We start from the raw sequence: 19,049 nt of genomic DNA, 5'->3' as shown, positions 1-19,049 counted from the left end.
CCTTAGCCCGTTTAGATGAATTTTTATTAAAATCTTTTGTGATATATTTATATATGTGTTAATTATGTTTTTTTAGATCAGGCTTTTCAGCTTCTAATATACTAATTCCCCCTTTTCTCCCCCCTGTGCTTTCTTCGTTCTCATCGATGCGTGTTACCCAGGTGTTACACGTATGGGTGAGAAAAAGTTTGCATGGGTTTTAGTTATTAAGTTTTCCTTTGGCGACTGTCATTGTGTTAGTGATTGCACGGTGTACATTGCACCTGTGTGTGCGTTATAGGTGGTGCATTGTACATCGTTTCGTGGTACTTTTTAATTAATACATCATTCAATATTCAGATAAATACTTGTACAGTCACGTGTGTGATATGTACTTTTATTTTTATACTTATATTCCATTTTTCTCATTTTATTTTTCCTAATCGTTTTGAATAGTAGAGTTCCCACATTTATTTGTGGAAATTTAACAATACTTGTATTATACTAGTATGCTAATATATACTAGTATGTACCAGTATTTTTGCTTTAGTCATTATTGCAATAATCATTAGCCTTGGCAGTCGATTACAGCATTTGGTACGTAACCTTTTAGAATATAAGTTTAGAAAACGTGGTTGAACTAGGGTGTCGGAGGTGCCCCGGGGCATGCTCTCTAGTTTAGGCTTTTGCACCCTGGTGGTATGTGAGAGAACCGTGGAGTGTATGTGTTGGTGTGTCTGTTTGCACTTTTTAAATATAGGTTGATAGGCAGGCAGGTAGCATACTTTTCTGAGTGTATGTGAAATCTTTAATTTTAAGTAGGTAAGGACCGGGTACGGCAAAAGGTTTGGTTCCATTCAGGGTGGACATTTCTGCCTCCGGGGTTTTCAGCTAAGTATCAGCAAATTTTTACACCTTTCACCATATCTTTTTTCTCTATTCTTTTTTGCTGATACTATGCATTATGTTAAGATAATTGTATCAAACAGTTCAAAAATACTTTGCAACCAATGAGAACATTAGATAGATCACCCAATATCTTTTGAACTTAGCAAAGGATTTTGAATTAGTTTTGATACTTAGTTTTTTAAGTATATTAACACTTGCACTTCGCGATCTTTATTATATATAATATATTTCTTAATATTAGAAATAACATACACCTATACCTCGAATAAAATGAGAATATTACAGTTGTTGTAATTTTTTCTTTTTATCGAAACATTATTCACTTTTAATGTGCAACGTGTTAATCCTAGTTTGTAATAGGTTCATCATTTAGAAGAAAAAAAATTTATCTGCTGGAGCATTCGATTAAATGTGCCTGTGTAGTTGCGCACGATCGGTGAATTCTTTCGAGTTCATTGATCGTCCACAGGCTAGCCTGATTACTTTACGGAATTAATTAAATATTTTTTTACTATTGTACACATTTATTTTTTTTATATTTTTTTTTTTACACATAAATAAGTAAGTAAGAATTGTGTTAGAAAAAAATCGAGACGCACTTAGGTAGGAACGCAGTTGAGATTACGTGTTGGGACTCGTCAGTGGCGTTTGGGATGATGCATTTGCAAACTTTGTCATATTTCAGTGGTTATATTATTTAGAATAAATCGATACTGTACGTTGCAAGCTCTTACCTCTCGTTAGGTTAAGTAAGAATAAGAATAAATAAAAAAATACCAGCGCAAAAACCTGCGGAAATAACAATTATTAATACCTGTGTTGATTCCTTCCCCAATTTCTTTCAGCTTAGATCCAATATGCGTCTCGTATAATAAAATGCGTTTTATTAAACACGAGGGTTTGAGTCTTGTCGCGTATGGTGAGAACAGGTCGGGATTAGGTCGGTTTAGCTCAGGGACGATTTCATTCTTTTGATATAATCCACTGATATATGCCCATTTTTGCAATGTATTGTTTCAAACGGTAGGGCGTTTTTTGACACGTAATTTTTTTCTTGCGTCGCACGTAGGGAATGCTCCATTGCAGTGGTCAGGGCACGAAGCAAAGAAGAGGCAAAATGCCGAAGAGGCCCCCACTAATTGTGGCTCAAGAGGGCAACTATTCGACTACGAGTTATTTTTCAAAGGATTTTTTAATAATCCTTTGATCGATGATTCGTGGTCTTACCAAAATCCCTTTTTTACCCTTTATCACGTTGTCACTTATGCTCGTAGTAGTATTAGTTATAAGTTGTTCCTGAATGGAGATGATGGACCATTCCATCTCCCTGCTACGCTGTTCCACACTCGCGTTCGTGAAAAATTAGAGTCTTTTAAATACTAGAATCTAGATTTTGCTATTTTTATTTAATTAATAGAGTCATTGCATTTTTTCTTATTTAATTCAAAGTCGAGTCATTGCAGTTTTCTTATTAGATTAATATTCGAGTCTTACACACCCCACCATACACAAACACATAGCAATTTTTTTATTAAATTAAATTAAAAGTCGAGTCATTGCAGTTTTTTTTTTATTAAAATAAATTAATAGTCGAGTCATTGCATTATTGAAGTATATAAATTAGAGTATTTTCTTAGATATTTTTCATTAAATTAGAGACACGATCGTTTACATTGTGTGGACGTCCATGGATTGCTGCAGCTTGCACAAAAGAGTGCATTTGGATACAACGATGGAAGAAGAGGATATTTCTGCATTCAAAAATGCAGATAAGGTCAACAAAAAGGTTTTATCATTCTGAGTGATTCAAATTGAATTAATAAATACATTAATCAAAGTATATAATAAATAAATATTTTCAATATTTTTTCATACCATTTAAATTCATTTCAATTTTTTTTCCAAGATATAATAATTTATTGAATATGTGTAATGTAATGCATCCAAAAGTTACAAGATTCTTTTTTTACATAGTCTCTTAATTCATATATACATTTTTTTTTATTGAATATATAATCGTGGATTTTTTTATTTGAAATAGTAACAAATAAATAAAAAAAAAAAAATTTGAATCATTCTGATTAAGTGCACTGAAGAGTGCATATGAAAATCGCAGTAAGTACATGCCTGCACTAAAAAGTGCATATGAAAATCGCAGTAAGTACAAACATACCTGCTAAATGCAGATGGAAATACCTGCTGAAGTGCAGATGAACATATAATAAGAATATACATTTTTCATTCAAATAAATGAAATAAAAGGAACGGCAGCCAGCACTCATAAGTGCATATTAATATGTCCGGAATGTACATTTTTATTCTATAATTATTTATAAATAAATACCAAATGAAAGAGTTAATAAATTCATAAGAGAGAGTGGGAGAAAGTATTTTTTTTTATACATAAATATTTAAAGAAAGATTTTATAAAAGAGTTATGGAAGAGAAATAATGAGTAATATGAAAATGATTAATATATTTTCTAATTTATTATATAGAAAAGTAGAAAAAGATTAGTTTTTTGGAATAAAAATGGATAGTTCTTGGTACATAAATGAAACAATTGAAAAGGCTTGCCTGCACTTAAAAGTGCATATGAAAATCGCAGTAAGTACAAACATACCTGCTAAATGCAGATGAATATAATTGCTAAATGCAATCGAATATACCTGCTAAATGCAGATGAACATACAGTAAGAATATACATTTCTCATCCAGAATGATCAAAAGTGAATGAATGAATGCACTGATAAAAGTATTTAATAAATAATTATTGAAATATTTCTATCTACGTAATATTTTTTTACTTACAGAAATTTATCTAATAATAATTTAGAAAATTTCATTTAAATCTATATATATAATAATTAATTTATATTTACACATAGTGCTAATTAATGAAAAACTATTTTGAATCATTCTGATTAGAAACGTATAAGTCTTGCTAAGCGAAATGAAAATACACAAAAGTACAGCCAGCACATGCGAGTGCATATAAATATATCAAGGGTGTGCATTTTAATTCTAAAATTATTAACAAATAAATATCTAATTTGTATAAGAAAGAATTTGAGGAGAAAGTATTTCCATGAAATATATATATATATATATATATATATATATATATAAATATCAAAGTTTTTTTAAGAAATGAAAGCAAAGAGAGATGATACAAAAATCATTTGACTATTTTTACACAGATTTATAATAGAAGAAATGATTTAATTGGAATAAAAATGCATAAGTCTTGATATATAAACAAACTTAAATAAAAGGCTGTCCCACACTCTCGAGAGTGTGAATTATACGAATAAGTTGAGAACAGGGAGCCCAGGCTTTGCATACGGGATTGTAAATGCACCTGGGTGATTATCAAGCTTGTAGATATTAATTTGGAATAATTTTCCCTTGGCATTTTATTTTTCTATTGTTTATGTAGATTTGTATTATAATTCCCGTAGGGTAGGGACACCCCTCTCATACAGCTCATAGAGCTGTGGGTAATGTAAGGTAAACCTTACATACCCTTCATTCATGTTCATTCATAATTGCGTCTACATATATAATCGCACTCTTCGACGATTAGTAGTACGCTTCATCTAAATATTCATCCTAATCACAATTGCTTCCACGAGGGTATATCCCTCTTACGTGGTCGCAGAAGAACATTATCACCTTGCTTAGATTTGTGTATTTTTTTTTTTTTTTATATATGGGCTAATCAGATTAGTCCCATTAGTTAGAGTCAATCATCCTTTCCCGTGAAAAATTAGTCATATTATTCCGATTAATTATCTATGAGACTTGATTAGCTTAGAATCTGTTAAAGCAAGCAGTAGCAATTAATTAATTATCAATTTTGTTTCAATTATTATTTTTCTATATTGAATTTCAATTTTTGTCTTCCTTTAAAATTTCATATTGAATTGATATTTCATTTGAATTCATATTTATTTAAAATATGTACTTCGAAAATTGTGAAATTGTATTACTATTTTGTTGTTTTTTTAATAGTTTACTAGAAATCAAAAAGTGTCTTGTACATAAATGATGTAATAATATGTACATCAGACACTTGATGTAACTACATACTTCGCGTAAACATAGATTTAATGAAATAAAAAATGTATGTAATCTATCGATCAAATGTATATTTGATCTCGATATGGTTATGGTTATGGTGATATGCATAATTGCGTATGCATTTTGTAATACGACGTAAGGTGCAATATTGTTTTTTTTTCCTTTTGAAAGCGGTGTTAATTAATTTTTAAAATATTGTGAAATATTCACAATTGATTAAGTTTTTTATAATGTGTCTTGAATTATTTTCTATGTGTATTTGTAATTGTATTAATCCATTAATAATTTCGTATGAAATTGAAACATTTTTTTATTCATACATTTGCATATTGAAAAAAACATGCACTTTTTTAAATTCACTTGTGTTTAAAATATAGAAAAAAACACATTTTCTAATGCATCGAGAATTTGATATTTTTTAATGTCCACCTTTTGGTCATTTAAAACTTTTTTTTTTTTTTTCAATTGGAAATTTTTGATCAGGGATTCTACATCGAATTTCATTTTTCCACACATGCCCTTTTCATCCAGTTTTTTTGTTACAGAAGTGGAATAAACAAATAAGAAGACAGAAGACAAAGATTATTGGCAAGATCGATTCTAGTGTTTGTAGTTTGTGTTGTGGTAGTAGTGTGGTGATGGGTTTTGTATCTGAATATATGAATGTATGAATGTATGAATGTAATGAATCTATTTGTGTGTGTGTGTGTGCACAATTTTTATTGATTTTTTTTTATAAATCTTTCTACATTGTTTCTATTCACAGGTAGAAATATTGTTTATAGCATCTGAAGAGGATTAATCTTAGATAGAATTATATATTAAATGATAAGATAATCAAATAAATGATTGATTTATGATGTTATAATAAGATGAGTAATGTAAAAAGAATTTTTAAAAATATTTTGATTCAACGAGAAATTAAAATATTTTTATCAGGTTTTAAATAATATTTGGAGTATTTTTTATGACATTACGAATTCTTATTATTATTTAAATAATAGTTAATGCATGTTAGTGTACATAAATGCGTGCGTGCGTTTATATTGTGACACCTTGCGTGTTACATTGTAAGTTTACATTTTTGCGTTTGTTTAATAGGAACTTGCGTTTGTTTAATAAGAATTTGCGTTTGTTTAATAAGAACTTGCGTTTGTTTAGTAGGAACTTGCGATTGTTTAATAGAAACTTGCGTTTGTTTAATAGGAACTTGCGTTTGTTTAATAGAAACTTGCGTTTGTTTAGTAGGAACTTGCGTTTGTTTAATAGGAACTTGCGTTTGTTTAATAGGAACTTCCGTTTGTTTAATAGGAACTTCCGTTTGTTTAATAGGAACTTCCGTTTGTTTAATAGGAACTTGCGTTTGTTTAATAGGAACTTGCGTTTGTTTAATAGGAACTTGCGTTTGTTTAATAGGAACTTGCGTTTTATATTATTTAAAGTTCCAACCCCGAATCTACGTCACAGCTTTGACATGTTTGCGTTAATTTAGGATTGTAAATCGGGTAGGTAGGTCGATTTAAAAACGATGTACATGATTTTTCATCTAACTTAAATAATAAGTTGGATAAAAAATTTGGTGACACGTTTTTCCGGTAGAATTTTAGAAATTTCTTTCTAACAAATGATTAATGAATTGTATTAGTTAGAAAGATAATTATAGAAAAGTAGAGTCTTAGCCCGTGGGTCTCCAAACACAGCAACCTTCTCGCGGTGAGACCTGGGTCGATATTGCTTGTGATCTATTCGAAATTTAATTGTAAATTATGTAACGCAAGTACTATCGAGCGAATGGCTGTGCTAGATTCAATTTAAATTCATATTTACATGTTTAAATTATTATTAACTCTCTTTTTTTGGTCCTTCTGACACATGAATTTTATTAAAAATAATCAAATGAATCTTAGATTTATCAAATAATTTGTTAAACTAAATTTAAAGTGTGTTGTGTGTGTGTGTGTATATATAAAAAAAATTGCGTACATAATTGATAACGACTGAGTCAACATACATATTTTTATTTCTATGTATTTGTTTAAAGTTGAGAAGTTAGGGTTGGGCCAAGTGTTGAAGACAAATCTTGAAGAATTTCTGAAATAAATGAGGGAATAATAATAATAATAATGAAAAAAAAAAGACATAAATAACATGTTTTTTTTTCTTCTTTTTATCTGATTTGACGATATACATTATTTATTGCGTATTAAATGTTCATACAAAGATATAACAATAATCTTCGCGAATTCGCGGCGCTACAGGTGCTTACGTTATTGCGGGTTAATATCGTGGCTTCGAAGGAAACGAACGAGTTTTATTTTATTGCCTGCGCGAAAAGGGATGAGGATATGTTGCAAAAGTGTTTTTTTTATTTTTTTATTTTTAATTATTATTATTATTATTATTATTTTTCATTTCATTCACATTTCTTTCTCTCTCGTTTTTTTTTTTTTTTTTTTTAATTTTTATTTTAGTGTTTCTTTTCTTTCATTTTAACTTCTTCATTTCGCGTTCGATTACTCGTCGTCATGTTTTATACATCATCGTTGTTTAAAGGCGACCGACGATGATTTAAAAAAAAAAAAAAATAAAAAAAAAAAAGCACCGAGAGTTCTTATCCTATATCTCCCCTTTCTTACAATTTTTTTTTCCCATAATTTTTTTTTTTAATGTTAATCGCATCGTCATTCGAGAAATTTGTATCTACGTTACAATTCTTCTTTTACAATTAATTTTATTCAACTTTTAATCCTCGAATAATCGAATACCAAATCGATCGTACGATTAATTGATTATTTTTACTTTCAACCAAAGTTTGGTTGTTCGCAATTTTTTCTCTTCTTCTTCTTTGATACAAATTCTTTCATTCTTTCTCTCTCTCTCTTTCTCTCTCGCTCTCGCTCTCAAAAAGATGGAAAGAAAAAGAAAAGTTTATTGCAAAAGAAAAATTCGATTCAAAAAGGATGACGTGTACAATGATTTATTATTTATTATTTTTTTTTTTTTTTTTAATATTTCTTTTGTTTCTTAATTTTAAAAAGATTTGTTTCTTTTTTTTTTCGTTTTTGCTCTTTACAATCTTCACTTTTCTTTTCCTTCTTAGCGCGTATTAAAATTTTTTCTCAATTTTTTTTTTTTTTTTTTTTTAAATTTTTTTTTTATTTAGAAGACAAGTGAAAAGTTTGTAGGTATCGTTCTAATAAGTTTTTATTTATTTATTTATTTATTTATTTATTTATTTAAATATCATTAGTTAGTATTAGGATAGACACCCTGTGTAATCGATCTTCCCCCCCTCCGTCTTTCTCTCAATATTTCTTCTTTTTCTCTGTTTAATCAATCAACGCGTTTTATTATATTCTGTTTACATTTTGTTATTTTATTTTATTTGATTTTGTCGTCGTCATTGTGTTGTGTTGTTGTTGTTGTGTTGTTGTAGTTGTAGTTGTTGGTTGTTTTTTTTTTATTCTCTCGTTTTCGCGCTTTTTTTATTCTCTCTCTCTCTCTCTCTCTCTCTCTCTCTCTCTCCTTCTCACTCAACTCACTTATTATACATACATGTAATAATAATATATCACGCTTAATGTTTTTTCTCGTCATGTTATTTTTTTTTTTTCGTTTCGTCATAATTCCTCGTGTTTAAACATTCGAACGTATTTTTAACACGTTGTGCGCCACGTCAGTCATCGATGACTGACACTTAACTTTACGTTTAGGCCGTGTCAGTCATTTGTGACTGACACGTTTACATTTTTCAATACAAAGAAATGTCCGTGGCCTGACGAGAATTTCCCTAAAAATTCACGTGGCGCTCAACGTGTTTAATTGTAAGATCTTACGAGAAAAGCACCCATATGGGAGACTGATGATATTTTTTTTTTTTTTTTTTTTAAATTCCTTTCCCTTTCACTTTCCCATTTTTATTTTTACTCATCGCTTATCATTTAGTATCCTCGATTTTTATTTGCCATTATTTTTATATTTCATGGTCGACACCCGCTTTTTAATACTGATGCATTATAAAATTAAACGTTAAATGCTTAATATATATATATATATATGATTCCTTTTTTTCTCTCTCTCTCTCTCTCTCTCTCTCTTTCTGTCATGCATACACACATACGCACATACATACATACATACATACATACACATAACAAACTAACTATAAACAAATGCACGAACACATTCATCCAAAGGTTTTCACACATTTCTGGTATTTTCTTTCTTTCATTTTTATTTTTATTTTTATTCACGTGTGTGTGTGTGTAATGTAATTTTTCTCATGCACATTATTTATGGTTGTGTGTGGGTGTTACATTCTAATAATTTTTCTTTCTTCATGATTCGCTTGTATTATTTCTTTTTTTTTTACTTTCCCACGTTTTATTTTTCTTCTTCTTCATCATATTTTTTTTTACAAGCGAATTGTTTCATCTTTTTATTTATTTTTTTTTTTAGATTGCAACGCGGTATATTTATTTATATATATATATATATTTATTTATTTATTTATTTATATGTTTATATATATATGATTTTTAAACGCTGAGTTTCACGATTGCTTGTTGTATTTTTTATTTTTAATTTTTGCTTATTTTAAAAAGCAGCGCGATTTAAATGGAGAAATAAAAAATGAATTATAAAAAAAAAAGAAGAAAGAAAGAAAGAAAAAATAAATAATAAAATGGGTGCGAGATAAGAAGCATTATCGAATAGTATCGCTCGCATTTTATTTTCTCGAGATTTATTAGAAAAATCCTTTTGTTGATGAACTCGTGAAAAATATGTATCGTACGGGGGGCACACATGAAACTACCCCATGTGTTTTTTTTTCTTTTTTTTCTATAAACATATATAAGTTCATGTTTACTTGTATGTTTATATAAAAAAAAACTAAAAAAAATTTAAACAAACACACGTTTAATGTATTTGATTATACGTGTGTCGTGAATTATGTTAATTAAATTGAAATGTAATCAATTGAAAGAAAAATTGTGTCATTATTTATATTTTAATATAAATCAAATGAAGTTTTCTTTTTCAAATTGTTTCTCATTTAATTTTTAATCACATAATTAATCGTACATGTGTTATTATTATGTAATTATGAAATTAATAATTGTTTAATTAGATCACCCACGAAAATACAGGTTGATTATTTGAAAAATATCTAATCAGGAGAAATTCATCAGTAAGGATTTTTTTTTGTTTATTTTTGTTTTATTTAAATCTCGATGAAAGCGAGCGAAACTGACTGCAACTACTATTTTATCACACTTTCGTTTCTCGTTTTGTTTTTATATTTTTTTTTATTATTACTTTTTTTTCTTTTTTTTTTTTTAATTATTTATTTATTTATTTATTTATTTAAATCGCTTATTATACGATTTGTTCGTAATATTTTTTATTACATCATTGTTTTTCGTCCTATGTCATAATCGTCGTCGTAATCGTCAATCGTCATCATGATGATCGTCAACGAATTAATTGGGTAAATGCAATTTAGTTGGACTCCAGTTTTAATTGATTCATGTTAAATAAATAATAAAAAACAAAAAATAAAAAAAAAACAATTCATTTCTATTATCATCGACGTCTGTTTTCAATTATTATTGCTTACGTTTTTTTTTACATTTAAAAAATGAAACACAAATAAAAAATACAAGTCGTGTAAAAGTAATCAACTACAAACGTGGTTACCTTTTTTTTTGATTCAGTTTTTTTTCATCAATTAAATAATTGTTGATTGTGTTGTAATAATTTTTTTTTATTGGAAAAAAATAATAAGAAATGACAAGAAAAAAAGAAATTAATATAAAAGTGTGACTATAGGTAAAAAAAAAAAATAATAATAAAAAGAACTTTTTGTTTGTTTGTTTGGTTTTTTTTCAATCGGTGCGCATACAAACGGGGAATAGAAATAAAAACACACAGGTGTTAAAGTTTACGTTATACCTTTTTTTTTTTTTAATTATCCTTTTTATTTTGTAACAGACGTCGATGAAATCGCAGATAAAATTTAACGCTCTTATTTTTTTTTTTAATTTTTAATTTTAATTCTCTCTTTCTCATTTGTCAGTCTCCGAACGGGACCCACACACCGTTCGCGTTTGCCGTATTAATTCGTTGACTACATTTAATACAAAATATACCTTTTTTTTATTACTATTATTAATTATTATTATTATTATTATTATTATTATTATATCGATTTAATTTTTTTATTATTTTTAATAATCATCGTAATTATTAATAATCATAATAATTGTAATAATATTTATTTTTTTTTATAGCATCTCCCGTTCATCTTCTTTCCTTGTTTGCTATCCTTTTTTTTTGTTATTTTCTTCCTTCTTTTTTTAAATTATTATTATTATTATTATTATTATTAGTATTAGTATTATTATTATTTAATTAATGATTTTTTTCTTTCTTATTAAATCGTCGATAAGACACCGCCAAAAATTGTTTGACAAACGATCGCTTCGTCCAGTTCGAATTGAAACAATGTAATTTTCAAACAAATACAAATAAAAACAAAAATAAAAAAACATTTTGTTGATTCCAAAATTTGTATCTATCGAAGTGAATATGAAACGTAGAAAAATAATAATAAAAAAGGAAATAAATTAATATGAAAAGTAAACAATTAGAACGATAAACACACGCACACAAATCCGAACGTGAAGATAGAAAGGATAAGGGTTGGGGGTGTTTTTGGGGATGTAATTAGAATCACGTGAACCGACATGAATAATCAAAATTGATTGACCGCTATCAAAATTGATTTTCAAATGATCGGAACTACGAGAAAAGAGGGAGGATCTGTAATAGAGGATGAGAAAAATAAAAATAGAACAAATAAAATGATATTTCGTTGATAAGAAATTTTTCCAGCGAGAATTAGAATTAATATAATGGCGGAGATTGGCCTAAATAGACATATTTACACGAAAGGCCGAACGCGAGGGTGTGTATCTCCTTTTTTTTTTTTATTTTTTTTTTCTACTAAGAATTTTATTTAATTTTATTTGTTTTTTTTTTTCTAATCGAGAGTACAAATTTCGAGCTCGCTCTTATAAAAATCTAAACTCAATCTAAATAATGGTGAATGATGTATAAAAAAAAAAAGAAATTATAAATAATATATATAACGAAAGAGAAAATAACTAAACAAAAATACAAACAAGAAAGATTGATAAATAAATAAATAAATAAAAAAAAAAGAAGTATTGAACAAGATAGAACACAAAGAAGAAACAGAAAAGTTTACTAAAAAACAAGAGGGGTGTTTAGAGGGGGTTGATTATTACGAAAAAAGGGTTTCAAATTTGGATTATTGTGAAACGCGTGTTTGTGTAAATGTGTATTGTTTTTTTTTAACACGTTGAATGCCATGTCAGTCATTAATGACTGACACTGAACTTCAGTTCAGGCCATGTCAGTCATCGATGACTGACAATGAATTTCCTGTTCAGGCCATGTCAGTCATCGATGACTGACAACAAATTTCCTGTACAGGCCATGTCAGTCATCGATGGCTGACAACGAATTTCCTGTTCAGGCCATGTCAGTCATCGATGACTGACAATGAATTTCCTGTTCAGGCCATGTCAGTCATTAATGACTGACACTCACCTTTTACACTCAATACAGACACTAAACGTGGCCTGACGAAGATTTCCGTAAGAATTCTTGTGGCGCATTCAACGTGTTAATTACTTTTATTTGTTATTTGATTTTTATTTTATATGCACGTATTATTTATTTTTACGTGATATTTATAATTTAATTCAACATAAAAACAATATACGAATGGGACGAAGAGATCTGACCATAAAATCTAAGGCCGAGAACAATCATCATCATCATCATCATTATTATCGTCATCATCTTAATTATCGTTTTATGACGGAAAGATTTTGTTTTGTTTTTTTTTTCTACTAAAAATCAATCTTTAAATGTATACGTTTCAAGTTGAATTATACACACTCACATTCACGATAGGAGAATTTACCTTTATATTTGTTTTTTTGTTTTTTTTTGTTTTTTTTTTTTTCTTCTATTAATCAGTTCTATTAAGCGTTACTATTCTAAAAAAAAGGAAAAAAAAAAAAAACTTAATGCAATGTGTGTCTGCTTTGTTTATCATTGTTTATTTTTACCTTTTTTTCTTTTTTTTTTTTTTAAATGTTTTCTTGATTTTTTTTTTTATTTTCCATTTTGTTTTTTTAATCATTTTCTTCATTATTTTTACCTTTTACTGTTTGTTTGTTATTTCTTATCTTTCAAACCTTTTCCAACGATTGTATTTATTCCTTCACTTTTATTCATATTGTTTTATTTTTTTATTGTTAATTGTTGGTTGTTTTTTTTTTGTCTCATATAACGGAGTCCTTTTCTCGTATCATCATCATCATCATCATCATTATCATCATCATTATCATTATCATTATCATCATTAATCAATCACACGTGGTTTTATTTTCTAATTCATTCTTTCTGTTTGTGTTTTTTGCTTTTGTTGTTGTTTTTTAGTTTTCCCTCTCTCTCTCTCTTTCTCTCTTTTTTTTTTATTTATATCTCTTTGTTGTTAAATCATCATCATTATCATTATCATTATTATTAGCATCATTATCTCATTAATCATATATTTATGTATATATATATATATATGACTTTTATTTATTTCGCGAGACACGCACGGAGTGTCACAGTTCGACGGCGATAGTTTTTAAATAAATAATCGTTGAAAAAATATAATATTATTAAAAAGTAGGTACAAATAGGATCGGTTATTCTCATCTCTCTCTCTCTCTCTCTCTCTCTCTCTCTCTCTTTCTCTTTCTCTTTCTCTCTGATGAATAATAATTAATACGTTCGCGTAAGACACCCACCATTACTCCTTCATCTTTCATTTTATTTTATTTTATAATTTTATTCTTACGTTTAAATCTTTTTTCTTGTTTCCTTCTTATTCCTTTTATTTACTTATTTATTTATTATTATTATTATTATTATTATTATTATTATTTATATCACTTTATACTGAAGAAAATCTTCTCTCTTTCTTTCTTTCTTTCTTTCTTTCACTTTTTCTTTCTCTCTGTTTCACACACAAATAAACACACACACACACACACACACACAAAGAGACAGACATATGCTCCTCTTTCTCTTTCAGATTATTTTTTTTTTATTTCATTGTCCCACCTACGATGCTTAATATCTAAAAATGACCTTTAACGCATTCATTCGTGAAAAAATCAAATAATTGTTTAGTCAGACATTTTATTTATTCTGAATTAATTGAATTATTCTGATTTTTCCATGATTTGCGTTAAGCCATTAATATTAATATTAATATTATTATTACTATAATTATTATTAATATTATTAATTATTATTATTATTTATTATTAGTATTATTAATATTATTATTATTATTTGTCGATCGTAGATCTTTTATTACTTAAATGTTCCTTTCCTTTCTTTCCTTTCTTTCTTTCTTTCATTTTTATTCTTGATTATATAAAACGTATAATTTAGAATATTCATATACATATATGTATATGTAATAGATATATCTATGTTTAAATAGATTCAGTTTTGTTCTTTGATCTCTCTTTCTCATTATTTCTCATTCTTTCTCATTCTTTCTCATTCTTTCTCATTCTTTCCTTCGCGTTCTGTTAATATTATCAAATTTTATTCACTTTTTATGTTTATACACCCCAATCATACACAAAAATACACACAAATACACACAAATACATACAAAAATCAACCCCACTCGTAATTTTCATTTTCTTTCTTCTTCTTCTTCTTCTCTCTCTCTCTCTCTCTCTCATGTACACATACATACATTCATACATGCATCTTTATTCATTCTATTCATTTGATTCATTTGATTCATTCAACTTTCGTTCCAATCTCGTTTTCTTCTTTTCTTTCTTTCGTTTCTTTTTACTTATTTCTTCCTATCATTCCTTTTAACATTCTTAATGTAAATTTAATTATTTTAATTGAACCCTTTTTTATTTAAAATTTTTTTTTTTTTAATTTTTATTTTCTTCTTCTCCGACCTCGCATATTTAATTAATTAACAATCACGCAAATGCGGTCCGAAAATTGTATGTAAACGTTATGAGATCATGTCTTTGGAAGAAATCGCTCGCAAATTATCCATTCACGAAATGAAATTCGGTCAGAGTGTTACAATTGTTTTTTTTTTTTCTTTTCTTTTTTTTTTTTTTTTGTAATATTCGACACTTACGTATTAAAGTTTATATGCTTGTCGTCCGAGTTTATCATTTTTTTTTTTTAATTTTATTTATTTTTCATTATCACGCATTAATCGAATTGAATATTTTTTTTTCATGTATTTTCTTGTTGTTTTCTTGTTATTTTCTTTTTTCCTATTTATTTGTGAAGATAAACAAAAAATTCTGTTCAAGGAACAACATTTTTGAGCAGATTCTTCGCATTTTCGAACAAAAAAATTTTGTTCAAGGAACAAAAATTTTGAGCAGATTCTTCGCATTTTCGAACAAAAAAATCTTTCTTTCTTTTTTTTTCTCTGTTTTTTTTTTTTTTTTTTTTGAGAGAGAAATTCTTCTTATTATTTTTATTATATTAATTATTATATTATTACGCATATTTATATTATTTAAAAAACGCAAATAATTAGATTATTCTTCTTTGTATTTGATCTAAACATTTTTTTCACGTTTATCGTGTTCATAATTTTTTCCAAATTTGTTTTCGTTTTTAAATATTCTTACAATACAATACTTCAATTTTCATTTTCATTACTTTTTCTTCTTTCTTTATATATTTTTTTCGCGATTGATAAATTAAGATAAATTATACATACATATATATATATAAAATTAATTTAATATATCATCAGAGGTCTCGAGAAAAATGTTCTGTCATAAAATTATTATTATTATCATTATCATTATTATTATTATTATAATTATTATAATTATTATTATTATTATTATTAGTATTATGAATACATCATATATAGAATATTTTGAAAGTTATAATCATTTATTGATCGTAATAAAAAAATAAAAAACAATAATTTCAATTAGTTGTTGCATTAATTGTAAGACTCAAACAAAATTATTTCGATTGATAATAAAAAGATAAGAAAAAAAAAATATTATTTACATAAATTTAAATTAAAAAAAAAAAATGAAATTTTAATTGACAAAATTAAAATATCATCTTAACAATAATAATAATAATAATAAAAATAATAATAATAATAATAATAATGTGAATTTACATATATATATTTATATAAATGTTTGATGTTAAAAGATCATTAAGAATGATTAATTATTGTGTTTTCAATGTTAAATTATTAACTAATCGAATGATTAATTATTATGTTTTTTTCAATGTTAAATTATGAACTAATCGAATGATTAATTATTATGTTTTTTTCAATGTTAAATTATGAACTAATCGAATGATTGATTTTAACGAAAAGCATATAACAATAATGATCGTCGAATATGATTGGTTCGTTCCTCGAGCATTTTCAATCCACGTCTCGAAGAACGAATATTCCAACGGACACGCCGTATGTGTATCGCGTGTAATGTATGTGTGTATGTGTATGTGTATGTGTATTTATCTTTGTTATTTCTTTTTTTTTAAATATTCAAAAATGTGAAAATGTGTATGTGTAATTACTCTTATAAGTAAGTTCATGTTATTGTTGTTGTTGTTGTAAAGTATGAACAATACTTGTGTCACACGTATTCGCTTTTATATATATATATATTTTTTTTTTCTCTTCATCTTCTTCTACTTTTTCTCTTTATTTTTATTCTTAATGTTATTCTTATTTTTCTCTTCATTAAAATACAATTATTTGTTGTTATTGTTGTTGTTGTTGTTATTGTTCATATTAAACTGCAGATTTTTTGTTCGATATTTGAAAAGAAAAAAATAATAATTAACTCAGACGTGTAATAAATTTATAACAATTATATTAATTGATTATTTTATAGAAAATATTTCGTTAATTATTTAATTGTAAATTAAAGAAATTTTTATCAACTTCTTATTGTGAATTGTTTTTTTTTTTTTTTTTTTTTTTTTAATCACGTCTCAGTTAAAATTATTTGAAATCAAATGATAAATGTTAATTATGTATGCACACGTTATATTTGTATTAATATTATGAAATATTTGTTAACGCGATGAGAGAAATAGAAAAGAAAAATAATTTAAAGTACAAAATGAAGGGAAAATAAAATTCAACAAAAAAAGAAAAGAAAAGAATATTAAATCTTACAAAAAAAAAAAAAAAAAGAAAGATGGAGAGATAATTATAAGAAATGAATAATTATTAATCATTGATGCATTATGCACATAATCAATGTTCTCAAAATCTTTGATTAAATAAATACTAAATAATATTTTTTTTCATTTAATTTTCATTTGATCAAACAAAATTGTCTCTTCTCTTCTTTTCTTTTCTTTTCTTTTCTTTTCTCTTCTTTTTTTGTATGAATTTTTCATACAAACTCCTTTTTTGAGGAAGTTGGAAAGGTTAGAGAATTATTTAGAAATGAAGAGAAAATTATTTAAACGATAAAAAAAATGAAAATAATAAAAAAAAAAATATTACAATCATACAATAATTCCAATATAAAATTAAAAGATTAAAAGATTAAAAATAAAAACAAACAAACAAATAAACAAAGTTAATCCTGTTCGTCGTAATCATCCGTACGAACGTTCATCATCTGTAGTCTCTTTTTTTTCGATCTTCTTCGTTTCTCGTTAGAAGACATAATTAATTACATATATAAATATATATATATATATATATATATATATATATATATATATTTATATAGAGACGAATAAATTCGCAGTTTTATTATTGATTCCTTTTCTTCTTTCTTCTTTCTTCTTTCTTCTTGATTGACGGAGGGTCGAAAGATCGATTATTTTTAAACATCGAGTTATAATCGTTCGTAGAAAAGAACAAACACAAAATCATGTTAATCTTCATCCCCCGAATTATAATATACGACGACACGTCATATAATTAATTAAACACAGGTAATCAATCAAACTCGTTCCAAAAAGTTTGAAAGATTTGAATGGCGAGCCTCTTTTGAAAAAAAAAAAAAAAAAAAACATGAATCCTCTCCTCTTCTTTACTCAAAATTGATGAGATGTGGGAACGTATCGTCGTAGAGATGATTGCAAAAGTGACGTTATTTATTATTTTTTTTTTGTTTTGGTTGTTTGAAGATTCAATGAATTAAATATATTAATAATAATAAAAGTGAGAGTTACAAGTCCCACTTGTAACTGCAAAGGCAAAGATTCCAGCAACCCGATCGTGTATTCGAACGTCTTTCCTGTTGTTGTTGTTGTTCTCGTTGTTGTTGTTGTTGTTGTTGTTGTTGTTGTCGAAAATGACCATTTAATTTGTGCACATTATTATCATCATTTAAATTGTAACGTTGACGTCGTTCCAATCGATGATGATGATTTTCTATTACGTCAACAACAGTTATGATAGTTGGTGTACCATTTAACGTAGCCCTTCTTGGTTCTGCTAAAACATTTATTCTGTTGTTGTTATTTCTAATATTATTGTTGTTATTAACGAGAAGATTTTCCTCGTTATTATCATTATCATCAATATCTGAAGGAACGTTAACAATTCTGTTAGTTGTAGTAGTAGTAGTAGTAGTAGTAGTAGTTGTTGATGATGGTACTACATGTTCGACGTTCACAGTAACGGGTCGCTGGTTCTCCTATACTCAAATACTCGCTGATTCTGTCTTAACGCTGAATCTTTGAGTGGCGTCAGCAGGTGACGGTGATGCACCTCCATCTTCGGGCCTTGGTATTGGCGTTGGTACACCGGTTTGAACGTAATGGGTTAGACGAGTTGGCAAAGAACCCGAATTCAATTGGTAAAATTCAACCAATTGTAGGAGATCGTAAAATTTCGTAGCACCCTTGTCCAATGTGTACAACCAACAGTTGCGTCTTTCGTCGTATACCTGAAAATTCATTTGAAATTATTT

The 19,049-nt window shown here is 27.0% G+C and overlaps 1 protein-coding gene and 1 long non-coding RNA gene across 13 annotated transcripts in view; one reads left to right on the top strand and one right to left on the bottom strand.

Annotated features, from left to right (window-relative positions):
- The first annotated feature begins 2,577 nt into the window (after window positions 1-2,577).
- Window positions 2,578-15,240, top strand: LOC149031471 (uncharacterized). The gene is made up of 2 exons (XR_016177733.1): window positions 2,578-12,449; window positions 12,579-15,240. It is a non-coding gene; the product is annotated as an uncharacterized LOC149031471 (long non-coding RNA).
- LOC107068855 (growth factor receptor-bound protein 14) overlaps window positions 8,473-19,049 on the bottom strand; it is a 364,319-nt gene continuing 353,742 nt past the window's right edge. For all 12 annotated transcript variants that reach the window (XM_089175882.1, XM_089175883.1, XM_089175886.1 and 9 more), the window contains one exon: window positions 8,473-19,025. In XM_089175882.1, the coding sequence (XP_089032008.1) occupies window positions 18,780-19,025 (246 nt within the window). In that variant the 3' untranslated portion in view covers window positions 8,473-18,779. The remainder of the gene's footprint in view (window positions 19,026-19,049) is intronic.

The sequence above is a fragment of the Polistes dominula genome, unplaced genomic scaffold (assembly GCF_049000335.1).
Source record: "Polistes dominula isolate Pdom_NZ unplaced genomic scaffold, Pdom_raw_medaka contig_19, whole genome shotgun sequence".
Classification (NCBI taxonomy): domain Eukaryota; kingdom Metazoa; phylum Arthropoda; class Insecta; order Hymenoptera; family Vespidae; genus Polistes; species Polistes dominula.
This window is presented reverse-complemented; position numbering and strand designations above follow the sequence as displayed.